General features: G+C 31.9%; 1 protein-coding gene and 1 pseudogene across 1 annotated transcript; one reads left to right on the forward strand and one right to left on the reverse strand.

The window, feature by feature from the left end:
- Positions 1-240: 240 nt before the first annotated feature.
- Positions 241-1,872, reverse strand: LBD30 (LBD domain-containing transcription factor). The gene is made up of 2 exons (NM_001354002.1): positions 1,608-1,872; positions 241-951 (listed from the first exon to the last, which is right to left on the reverse strand). The coding sequence occupies exons 1-2, from the start codon at positions 1,795-1,797 to the stop codon at positions 443-445; spliced, it is 699 nt and encodes a 232-aa protein (NP_001340931.1). The 5' UTR covers positions 1,798-1,872; the 3' UTR covers positions 241-442.
- Positions 1,873-5,246: 3,374 nt separating this feature from the next.
- Positions 5,247-10,586, forward strand: LOC100786052 (kinesin-like protein KIN-14K; annotated as a pseudogene).
- Positions 10,587-13,712: the final 3,126 nt, after the last annotated feature.

A 13,712-nucleotide genomic window follows, 5' to 3' on the forward strand; every position in this document is an offset into this window, starting at 1 on the left:
AAAAAAAAGATAATCATGTATGAGGTGTTGTTATTATTATGCCAATATTTTTATTTATTTTTCATTCTTACTTTCATTTCAATGCATCAAACGTTGAAAACAATAGAACGGTTATTCCATTTTTAACCATACTAAACATCACATGGGGAACGATGATTTCGTTTGATTTCATTTTCATCAAATCAACTATAGTCTGAGTTATTACCTTTTAGTTTGCAGCCATATAAGTTTGGTTGAATTGGAAAAGCTTAATTAATTGTTTTCTTTTGTAATTTATAATATAAAAAAAATGCTCCTACAAACAATTTTCACAATGTATATGTGAAAAATCCAAAAATATTATCATATAACTAAACGGGGTGAAGATTAAAAAAAACATATTTCACCACTAGCTAACACCAACCCTACTAGCCAGAGAGATCAAGCCCTACACGTGGCGTCATCATTGTCTCTTCAGTGGACCCCACCCCAATGTTAATTGAAGTTCCATTTCTTCACCATCGGCTCGTGCCGGCCCCACACTCTGCACGGAGTCGCTATCGGCTTCCCCTCCAACGATTTTGTTCTCACTCATCCGAGTCACCCCGGATCCCGAGTCATGACTCATCGAACCATGACCATCTAACTCGCTTTCAGCCAACTCAGCCACAACTGACTCGACTCTGGACTTTGCGGCTCGGCGCTTGAACGTGGTGGTGCGAGACTTCACCTTGCGAAGCGTATCAGAGCCGCACGATTTATCACTCTTTGCCACGTGGCGAATATTACAAGCCTTGAGCTGCAGGCTTGTGGCGCCGTCCAAAGGAGCCTGCTCAATCGGCGCGCCATTAAGAACGGCTTTGACCGCGGCTTCGCACAAATGCCAATTCCCGGTGGAGAGCAACCCGGTCGAGCCGAGAACCGGGTTCACTATTCGACCGCATGCTTCGTAAAGCAAAGATTTTAAAACGGCTGAAAAGCACAAAAGTAGAAACATGCTCCAACATTAATAATAGAAAGATGCAATCTTAGAATAAAAAATCCACAATTTTTGTGGCAAATGGAGAATGAATTTAACTGAAATTCATTGTTGATGGTATAAAGATCGCTACTCTTAGCCAACGAGTATTATATTATATTATTAAAAAAATATCACTTCCTTCAAATTTGACTATTTAATTATGTTATCAATTCATTAATATATATATATATATATATATATATATATATATATATATATATAAAGTCTAAATAGAAATAGTTTAGACTAAACCTCTACTTCAAAAATCATATATAAGGTTTATGTTATTAATCAATAATGTCAATATCTTAAAATTAAACACCAACAAATTGTTGATATGAAAATTATTTTATGCAAGATTTTAGATTTAAGTTTTATGAATAAAAAAAATAATTAAAAGAAAAAATTTCACTAAAATAATCAATCAGGTTCTACGATTGAGATTATTTGTTATTAAAATTGATAAATATTTTATATTAATAATACGACCAACAAAAAAAATCTGAAAATTAAACTCATTTAAAATAGAAATTTCATAATTAACAAGAAACTATTGTAGAATCCAATAATCATGATGAAATAGAAGTTAGTGATGGTTGACATGTACCTTGTTGTAGTTGTGAGGGAGCGTTGGTGAGGAGGGTGAGGAGGCCTTGGCGGCCATAGAACTTTGCAAGGAAGAGGGTTGCGTTGGATTGGGAGTTAGGGGAATTGATCCATTGGAGGGAGATGCGAATGGGGCACTCAGTGGTGCACCCTCTGCGGAGAACGCGGCATCCATTGCAGCTCAAGCGCATGGTGAATTGTTGATACGATTAGTGACGTGTTTGGGAAGTCCCTAAATGGAATTCTTAAGTACTTATTACTATCATGAATGAGGATGACTTATGGTTTTATATATAGTGAGGAGTGAGGACGTGGGTTTGGAATAGAGCGCAGCTGTTTTCGCTTCCAAGAATATGGCAGTTTTGGGAATGGGGACTGTGGTTTTGTTTGGTTGTCCTTGAAGGGATTGGAGGGTCCCACGTTGTCCGAATAGATGAATCATGAATGAATCATCACCAAATTCACACAAGTTCGTTTCCCGGTTTTGTGGGAGTCCGTACAGTGGTTTTGCAATATTAAAATTACTTACTTGACCAATAATTTTGATAAAAATGACAATTAAGTTATAAACTCAAGTATTGTATTTTTTAAATAAATCAGCAAGCATAAGTTTTAAACTTGATACAAATTTTTAAAAGACTAAATGTTACTTTACAATAATATAAAGTCATGAAATTCTTCGAAGAAGCATGTTGTACTTGAAATAAACAGTTTCTGTTTGGATATATTGAAGTTGCATATTAAGTATTTATAAAACTATTATACTAATATAAATGAAAAGATAATAATAGTGTTAAATGGTAAATAATATTTTATGCTATTGAATGTTAATTTTGTGTGTACTAGAAGGTGTAAGTAGTGTTTATTGATTGGAAATGGTAGGAGGACTGTGGGCGCTGGTGGAGAAGGGGAGCCAATGGTTTTGAGAATGAATGGCCCCCACTTGCTTTCTGCTTATCCCATACGTCCTGTAAACGCGGAGACTGTATCTCTCACCCCACACACTTTTTCCTTCTTGCTTCCGTGCCTCCCTACCCAACCTTCTGTTCACACCCACACACACACACATATATATATATATATATATATATATATATATATATATATATATATATATATATAAAGGCTTATTAAGTATTTATAAAACTACTTATAGATCATTCATAAAAAAAAAAGTCATCACATTAACAATAGGATCAAATTGTATTTCTTAGGATGAGTTTGATCCTTATCAACTTGATCCATCTTTGGTCATCTAAATAATATTTATATATGATGTTATATAATATATTTTTTCTTTTATTTCTTTTTCTTTTACTTTTGATTATCATGATATTACTATAAAATATTCTTTACAAGTTTTATTAATAATTAATTTGTATGAAGTTAACTAATTATTTTAGTAGAAAGTAAGAAATTTTAGTAGAAAATATCTTATTCAATATCTCTTATCCAAAAAAAACATTTTTTTTTTAAATGTAACTAAAAAATAACATTATATATTATGAGAAAACAGTGACAGGGTATCTTGGACATCAAGCAACAAAAAAAATGTATAATAAAAAAAAGTGAAAAAGGTTTCCAATATTTCGAACAGAGATATGTATTTATGAGACAAAAATGAGGAAGGTTTCCATGAGACGTGGGTTATTTGTTACGCTGCGTCAAAAAGTAATGGAACAAACGGAAAAATAAATAAACTGATAACGAACAAAAAATAAAAGACTGATACACTTAATAATGAGTTAGCCAAGATTTTGATCTTAGTTTTTTTAATATATTTTTATAACATTAGTTTTTTTCTTAAAAAAAAAGCATCACATGTTGTTGCAATAATAAGCTATATTATATAGTTTGTTAAAATAAGCTCAAATTTTTTTATGGACCACCCATGAAATATTTTTATAAGATTTTTCATATACTCTCATAAGCCCTTATATATATTGATCAATTAATTACTCTAATTGATAAGGTTTTTTTATAAAATAAAAAATTAAATTTTTTTAAGAGTTTAATTGATAAGAGTTTACAACATATGAATATCACATATATATTTATTATTGGTTAGTCTTGGACATTCCAGCAGAGCATGAAACGGTTAATCATTTAACAATAATTTGTAGAAAAATAAAACTGTATGATTGCAAAATCAAAGAAGGCTCAACATTATGTTCTCTTGTTCACATTATTTTCAACTTTGGGGATTAAAGCATCTAAACTGTTAAGACTTAAGAAGAATAAATTTGTTATTTGATCCCACAAATTACATGCAATTAAAATAGATTTTATTGAAAATAAAAATTTAAATATATTCTTGTCAACTCTCAATTTTTTTTCCATAATCATAATATTTATCTTGATTATTTTTTAATAAGATAAAAATGGTTCAAAATTTTAAAATAAATTTCTTATAAATTAAATTTTTTGAAATAAACTTGTGTCCCGCTCGAGTTTACATTTAGTTCTTTGTGATTTCCAAGAATGATTAATCATATCTAGACATGTATCAAAATTCATAAAATTTAATAAATATATAATTGAAATTCTATAAATTCAAATTAATGGGGGGAGGCGGATGAAGGAATGTGTCGTAAAGGTGGACAAGGCAAAATTGTGCGTGATTATTTTGTTTGTTTCTCTTTTTTTTAATTATCAAAATTTTTAAAAATAGATAAACCCAAACCATTAAATAATTAAATGGTATAAATAAACTCATTTGTTTTCTAAAGTCAGGGCTCACTTTAGGTGATCCAAATCCTTTTTTGGCGAGACATGCATGCAATGGTGTTCTTCCACTAGAATGATTTTAACGTAGAGAATGTTGTTCTCCTATTTTTGAGGAGCCCCCTTTCCTTCTCTCTCACAAATCCATACAAAAAGTATTATTAAATTATTTTAAACGTAACTATATTTATGTAGAAAAATATCCATTTGATGTTTATTCGAGTTTACTTAACTCTTGTCACAGCAAGAACATTTGATAAATGTTAACACATCTTTAAGGTTGGGTTCTCCAGTACTGGTGCTTTTATACATTGTCCATGTTACCGCTTTGGTAATTTTGATATTCACACTAAGATGTAGCTTGATTAAATTAAGAATGTGTTGATTATAATTTCAACAAATTGTCATGGATGATGTAGCATGGTTAGTTCTTTATTTTAATGTTTTAGAACCATGTTCAGATTTGAAGTGGTTGCAAGCTTTCATCATTTGAACATTAGTGAGAACTAGAAAGAGATTAACATATATACTCCATTACATTAATTATTAGAAATACAAAATTATAGAACCTTTGGTTGTTTAATTTTGTTTAGGAATCTATAAACATTCAACCTTTGATCCCTTTGAGTTTGCCTTTTGCTACTCTTCTCTTTTGAATATATCGTCCATGGTTTTTGTCAGTGAATGAAATTGAAAGCAAAATGTTTTACAAGTATTACACGCACTGTATTATATTGTATAATTAAATCATTTAACGTCAATACAATGATTCTTACTATTATTTTTGTTGGGATAATTTGGATACTAAATTTAATTAGGTTAGAAGAGTTTATTGGGTGATATGATACAATGACAATTGTTATGAAACATCTGCACATGAATGTATGAAGTCTTGTCCTTGAGGAATCACCTAGTGATGAATCCATCATCGAATAACCACACCGTTGAACCCAAAGACTTGGGCAATTCAAGTGCCAATTTCAACGGAGTTAACTCACTCCAAAGTAAAGTGTCATCCGAGGCAAAGTTTCAACGTGTTTTGCAAAGTCCAGTTATGACAGGTATGATGAACCCAACTCTTACCTTTTGTGAGTGTGTTTTGATGCTTATAGAGATAATGAGATACAAATAAATTAACAATTTCTTAATTATTATTTATATAAATATATATTAGTTTTTCGTTGAGTCAAAAGATGTTGTGTGATCCATGTAATGAATTCACTTAATGAGATAAGATTATTGTATTGATATAGCTATATTAACAAGGAAACATATTGATATTTATGTCTACATATTCCTTTATTGGCAAAGGAAGTTTGAATAGAAATGTTATGCATACTGTTAAGCTAAACACAAAATTTATAGTAAAACAAACATAACTAATTTACTAACTTTCAAAATGATTTGTTTGTCAAAACTAGAATAATCTACATGTGATATGCGCAATTATTATGTTTGTGTATAAAAGAAATAAAATGGAGTTCTAAACTTTTTTTTAGTTGCATAGTATACAATTTATATGATTGCTTTAATTAATAATAAGCTCGGTTTGTTAGAAATAAATCTATCTCCAAGCGTGTCCATCCACAAGGAAATGAAAAAGAAATAGATAAGGGAGAAATAAATGCTTGTGTGAAAGACATATATATTGTGGAAATCAAAATTTATTTCTTATTTTGTGATTCATTAGACCAATTAGATAGTGTTTTGTCTTTATAGTACTTATTCCATATCTTGTACAGAGCAACCAACTACGTTAATAAGCCAAGTAGGTCATAAGTTCCCCAAAGTGTTTCGACTAAGACAAGGAAGTTATGCAGATCTTCCTTCACCAAAAATTTCAGAATTGATGAAATCAACTAGTTTGGATGTAAATTTTAATATTCTTTTCATTATCTTTGACTTTGCCCAATTTATGCACATCTTTCTAGTTCTATGCATCAATGATTTGTTTCAGCATTTATTGGTGCAGAATGCTCCTACTCAATAACTTTTGAGTGTAGTGAATGACATCTTGGAAGAAAGTGTTGAAAGAAGAAATGGTGAAATACCCCATGTATGGCATTGGAGGCTTTAGTGTTACACATATCATAAATGTATTCATGAAATACACATATACAAGTTCATGTAAAATGTGTTACACATGTATAATAAGGTTTGAAGTATTGTCTAACAAATATCTTAACATCTTAACGTTTGGCTTGCTTATTGAGAAAAGTTGTACAAGAGATTGAGCGACGTATATCAACTCAAGTAGAACATTTAAAAACCGTAAGTCAATTACTATAACATTATTTTCAAAAGTTAGTTAACCTTTGTTTTTTACTCAATTGATTTTTTCTCACCATTTTCTTACTATTTGCCTTTAGCAAAACAATCTTTTTAAGGCTCGTGAAGAAAAATATCACTCAAAAATCAAAGTACTTGAGGCTTTTGCATCTAAAACCAAGGAAGAGACTGAGGTATCCCAAATAGCTTTACCAATTATCATGTTACAAGTGAATTAATACATAGTACATGAGTACATGGTACAAACATTTTTATTTATCATTCATAAGAAACTAATCAACTTTAGTAGGTAAAGGTAATATTTTCTTAATTTGCAAATGATTGCAAGTAACATGTGTATACACACTTTTAGAAATAGGATATTATAATACCCTTTTAAATTTTGTGTGTTTTGAAGCTAAAGAAACAAATAAAATTGAACTATTTTCATTTGTTTGTATTGTAAGCTTTTTGGCCCCTCAATACAGGCTCAAAGGACTAAAAAAGAAGACAAGAAGACAGAAGAATTAAAACAATCTCACAAGATTAAAATGGAAAAAGAGATGGAGAATGACTTAAAACAGATTGAGGACACCAAAAAGATGGCAAATGACAAAGAGGTTATTAGATATACTAAAGAGCTAGAAGACAAAAATATGGAAATTTCAACATTAAAGCAAGAACTAGAAACAATGAGAAAAACCTATGAAGTACAATTCTCAAAGTTGGAAGCAAAAGCTGATGCGGAAAAAATAGTAAATGACAAAGAGATTATTAAATATGTTAAAGAGCTGGAGGACAAAAATATGGAAGTTTCGACATTGAAGCAAAAATTAGAAACAATGAAAAAAAAACATGTGAAATACAATGTTCACAGTTAGAAGCAAAAACTGAGAAGGAAAGAATGGCAGATGATAAAGAGGCTATTAAATATAATAAAAAGTTGGAGGACAAAAATGTGGAAATTTCAACTTTTAAGCAGTAACTAGAAAAAATGAAAAAAAACATATGAAGTAAAATGATCACTGTTGGAAGCAAAAGTTAATGAGAGAAAAAATGCAAATGGCAAAGAGGTTATTAAATATATTAAAGAGTTGGAGGATAAAAATGTGGAAATTTCAACATTTAAGCAAGAACTAGAAATAATGAAAAAAAAACATACGAAGTAAAATGCTTGCAGTTGGAAGCAAAAGTTGAGGATGCTAAAGAAGAATTGAAACATAAATCACAAGAATATGAAAATTTGTTGGAAAAACTAAGAAGTAAGGTTAAAGAGAATGAAGCTCTTTCTGAGTCAAAGTATCAAAAGTGGACCATGATAGAGAACCAGATACGAAAAGCTGTGAATTTTCAATTTAGTTTCATACAGATAAACTTACATATAGATATAAGTGATTGTCAATCTTATTGTTATTATGTCAAATATTTCAATTTTCTATTAAACTTGCAAACATTCAGAAATTGAAACTGTCGTGGGAATCCATTAAGCAAGATGCTATGAAAGAGCAAAAGATTTATTCAGAGGAATGTAATCGATTAGGTAAGCCTTGCAATTACATGTCACTTTTACGCCCCTCTTACCCTCCATTTTATTTTTGTTTTTCAAAATAGGTAAGCTCTGATAATTGTATTGTAACTTGTTCAGGTATAAATCTTAAATCACTAGTAGATACAGCTAAGAGTTATCAAACAGTTCTTGCAGAAAATCGAAAATTGTTCAATGAAGTTCAAGAATTAAAAGGTGGCATTATATGTGTTTATTTGCCTAACATGTAATTGATGTGAATTGATTATGAATTCACATGAAACTTTTCTGATACAGGAAATATCAGGGTATATTGTCGACTTAGACCATTTCTTACTGGACAAGAGGAAAAAACAATCTATTGTGGAACACATTGGTGAAACTGACTTGGTTGTGGCAAATCCTGCCAAACAAGGAAAAGAAGCCCTTAGTTCAACAAGGTGTTTGGCCCAGTCTTAACTCAAGGTCTATTTATATATACTCACCGTTTTGTCATTAGGCTTTGAATGAAAAAATATTTTTCCATTATAATAATACTTATGTATATAGACTCCAATTTCTTGTTATTTGGATATTTTACACTTTATTGTTGTATTGATTGTTATTACTCTAAATGATGTAACTGAGGTGTATGTTGAAATACAAGATTTTATACGATCAGTGCTTGATGGCTTTAATGTATGTATATTTGCTTATGGCCAGACTGGTTTAGGAAAAACTTACACAATGGTAAGCAACTTTATATTCACACATATATTGATTTTAATTTAATTCGCCGTCTTAGATAAAGGATCTACTCATTCTATTAGATATCATTATTTCTTTGAGTGGTCCAAATGGTGCAACAACTGAGAGTCTTGGTGTTAACTATCGAGCTCTTAATGACCTTTTTTCAGCATATCCACAAGTAGAAAGAGCTCCATAGTGTATGACATTGAAGTTCAAATAATTGAGATATATAATGAACAAGTACGTGACTTAATTGTTATCAACTGATGCTTCTTCAAAAGAATATCCTTTTTCAATTATTAGGGACAATTTATTCTTTGCATGAACTTTCTTTGTCTAGTTTTTCTATCAATTATTTTTAAAAAGAAAATATATGAAGCATATTATGTTTACCTATGATTTTCTTAATTTGCACACACTTGGGATATTAAGTCACTCTCAACCAAATGGGTTAGCAGTACCAGCTGATGCTACAATGCAACCTGTGAAATCAACTTTAGATGTCATTAAGTTAATGGACATTGGCCTAAAAAATAGAGCCAAGGGGGTTCTACTGCTATGAATGAAAGAAGTAGTCGTTCTCACAGGTTTGTCTTTTCACTCTCGTAAAATTCAACAAAGCAAGTTTTCTAGTATAATGACTTTCAATAACTCATGTGCACAGTGTGGTCTCAATTCATGTCTGTGGGATGGATTAGAAGTTTGGTTCCTCTCTTCAAAGTAATATTCATTTGGTAGATTTGGCAGGAAGCGAAAGGGTAGATCGTTCTAAAGTAACTGAGGATAGACTTAAGGAAGCGCAACATATTAACAAATCATTATCTGCCTTTGGAGATGTCATTTTTGCACTTGCTCAAAAAACTTCCCATGTACCATACAGAAATAGCAAACTTACTCAACTTCTACAGTCATCTCTTGGTAAAATCATAGTTTATCATTTTTTGCTTTGCCTTGCTAGTATCTATAACTTCATGTCTTGCCTTGCTAGTATCTACAAAAGTGAAAATTCATTGAGTTGCTTTATATCTTTTGGAATTGTATTCCATATCACTATTTCTTATTAGATAAGATTCCATTTGAAACATATGTTTAATTTTATTGCACAGGTGGTCAAGCCAAGATAGTCATGTCAGTCCAAATTAATTAAGATGTTAAGTCTTTTTCTTAATCGATCTTTAAGTACTTTGAAGTTTGTTGGGAGGGTTTTTGGAGTTGAGTTAGGTGCTGCTAAAAGTACCAAAGATGGTAGAGATGTCAAAGAATTAATGGAGCATGTGCTTAACTTGATTAATATGGTTATGTTACTTTTAATAAATATTTTATGAATGCATCAATGTCTTTTAGTTGATCTAGTATCTACCTTTCTTTTTTTTTCATTGTCTTTTTCTTATAAAGACCTATAGAAAAATACTAAGTAATTCAGTTCTAGTATCTACCCTATACTATCTAGTAGAAAGACAACTAGTTCAATTTATTGACCAAGTTGAAGTTAGCATCTCTTAAGGATTGTTTAAATTGTAGACAACTAGTTTAATGACATTTCTAACAATGAGTTAAATTTGTAGACAACTGGTTTAACTTGTTTGAATTTTTTACTTGACATTTTAGGTGTCTTCTCTCAATAACACTATTTTGGTTAAAGACGAGAAGATTGAGAAGCTACAATTACTTAAGGATCTGAAAAGTGTTTATCCTCGTGTCAATTATGAGAATCTTGAAACTACCTCTGAATGAGTTATGAATTTTATTTTTTCAATCAAAGGCTTATTTGGAAAGAGAAACCACAAAAGCATAAATGGAAGTAGTAAGAACTTTAAAGGTGAGGTCATGATTATTGATTAGCATATGCATATTTTGATTGTGAAAGAAATTGTTTCCTTGAATAATTCATTAAACACCATTTGCTTATATACAAGATTACAAGCTAAAGATATGGCTACAAATAAATCTAATAGAATGACTAAAGATAAATCTAATAGATATAATAACTATAAAACTGAAGATAAACCTAATAGTTAAAGATATGATTAAAGATAAATTTAATAGATATAACAACTATATAAAATCAAAATATATTATCATATCTTCTAACACACCCCCGCAGTCGAAGCGGGAGGTCAACGAACACTGAGACTGTCTCGAAAATCCTCAAATAACATCAAATGAAGTCCTTTGGTAAATATGTCTGCAATCTGATAACGAGACGAGACATGTAAAACTTGAACTTGACCACGAGCAACCTTTTCACGAACAAAATGTATATCCATCTCAATGTGTTTAGTGCGTTGATGTTGAACCGGATTACCTGCAAGATATATCACTCTCACATTATCACAATAAACCAATGCAACCTTCTGGATCGGACAATGAAGCTCCAAAATCAGATTTCACAACCAACATGACTCTGAAACTACATTGGAAACCCCTCGGTATTTAGCCTCTACACTAGACATGGACAAATTAGCCTGTCGTTTAGCTGACCAAGAGATAAAATTATCACCAAGAAATACACAATACCCAGAAGTAGACCATCTTGTATCCGGGCATCCACCCCAATCAGCATTCGTATAAGAAACAAGAGTGGATGTAGATGATGGATAAAAATAAGGTAAAAGTAAGGTATTGTAGAGCCCCAGCAAGGCTCCTGTAGAGAGTCAGATCCTCAAATGGAGTGCTTGATGTAGCACTAAGCTTTGGTTTAGTATCAATAGGGGTAGGTGATGACTTACAAGAAGACATGTCGGCACAATCAATAATCTCCATGGCATATTTCTTTTGAGATAAAAACAAACCACCTGCATGATGAGTTACAACAATGCTAAAAAATAGCTCAACTGTCCCAAGTCCTTCATAGGAAATTCTGAGCTAAGAAGGGTAATAATGGACTTACGAAGCTCATCAGAGGAAGCAGTCAAAATGATGTCATCCACATATAACAAAATATAAGTCATAGAAGTACCTTGTCGATAGATAAAAAGAGAATGATCCGAAGTGTTATGAGAGAACCCGAGTGTATGAACAAAATCAGCAAATCTCTTATACCAAGTCTGCGGTACCTATTTAAGCCTGTACAGAGACTTCTTTAACAATAATCACAATAAACAGCAGGAAATCATGACTCAACCGTTAAATTTGAGAATAAACAGAATGCGACTATTTAAAAATATTCAATTATTTTCAGAAATGGCGCTATTTTTTTTGTTATCAACAGATGGTCAAATGCAATATGCAATGCAAGCAAACCCAGCTTCAAAACCCACTTGAGTCGCGTCACGGCGGCTTCAAAACCTGGCCAGTGGATCCACGCGCATGTCATTCGCCTTGGCTTCGCACGCCACGCTTCAATCCACATCGCCACGGTAGAGCTTTACGCGAGTTGCGAGAGAATGAACGATGCGACAAGGTGTTTGACAAAATGCGTGACCGAGACGTTGTCACTTCGAACTTCAAAGTCGCCAGAATGGAACAAAATCGGAGTCATCTCTGGCGCCAACCACCATGCCATTGAGATGGAGATATCTGGCGTCACCGAAAGGCTCCGCGTCATGCTTAAAATTTTTGTATTCTCGTATTGCATAGTTATAATGTTCGAAAATGATTTGTTGGTCATTTTGATTTCATTATGTTTTACAATTATTTTATATTTATACATTAACTTTTAAAAAATTTATTATGATATTTTAAATTTTTAAAATGTCTTATTTTAATCATTTTTTCTTATCTCTGTTAGCAAATGTAAATGTCATGTTGACATTTGAATTTAAAAATAATTAATTAATATAATAATAATTTTTAGTTGTTATTACCTTTATTTTATTTTTAAAATTATAAATTATTTTATTTTTGTTTCTGATTCAAAACCCAATCATCATCAAACACAAAAGGAGAACTCGAATCAATCACCCTATCTACATAAGAATTATGTTCTCATCATCGTCGTGTTATCAAATTCTGAATAATAAACCAAACCTAAAACATAGCATGTTGGCAAAGGAATTTGTTCTTGTAACTACATCTCACTTAGGGTTTACAAGACATAGTCCAAAAGTATTCAACTGAGATTATAGAAATGTAATATATTTTCTTTGCTCTAATTGGGGGTTCTTCTTGGTGAGGGTCCCTTCTCTTTCAGATGATTGTTACTCATAACTTAATTACCTATTTATTTTGCCATTAAGGGTGTCCCATAACGATGCTCCCTTTATGGCCATTGCGACCTGGGGGTACTGAACATGACCTAACAAAAATGGTAGTAAAAGCGGTCAGAGACTAACTAAGGATAGGTATCTAGGATGAATCATGGGTCAATAGATAGGAGACTAAATGGGATCACTGGATGGATGACCTAGAGATGTACAGAGTTCTCTAGTCTCATGTTGACAATGTGAGGAGGCTTGAGTTCCTACTCGGTCAATAGATGACGGAAAAGAATACATGTAGCGTGTCTGGTTGCGTGTCGCGTCCCACAAGATTCACGTCTAATTCCCATGTTAAAGGAGAAGCTACTCTCTGTAGCTTCAGATTATCACGTATTTGATCCATGTTTTTGGAGGTTGGACGTGAATCCAAACACACTAATAGTCCTCTACCCTCAAGCGAATAATGCAAAGAGGCTTGAGGTCTTACTCAGTCGGCTGATAACCAAGAAGGATACACAACCCTCCAGCCTCAAACGCATAATACGAGGAGGCTTGAGGTCCTGCTCAATCGAAAAACGACCAAAAAGGGTACAAAATCCAAATCGAAAATGCAGTGCAACAGCAATTTCGTAGCTTGAGCACAAAGCACGAATGCCTTGAGGAAAAGGGTAGGTGAAATTATCGGGTATAGAGTGAATAAGCATTTTACAAAATGGGTAGG

This window comes from Glycine max, chromosome 7, assembly GCF_000004515.6.
Source record: "Glycine max cultivar Williams 82 chromosome 7, Glycine_max_v4.0, whole genome shotgun sequence".
NCBI classification, from domain to species: Eukaryota; Viridiplantae; Streptophyta; class Magnoliopsida; order Fabales; family Fabaceae; genus Glycine; species Glycine max.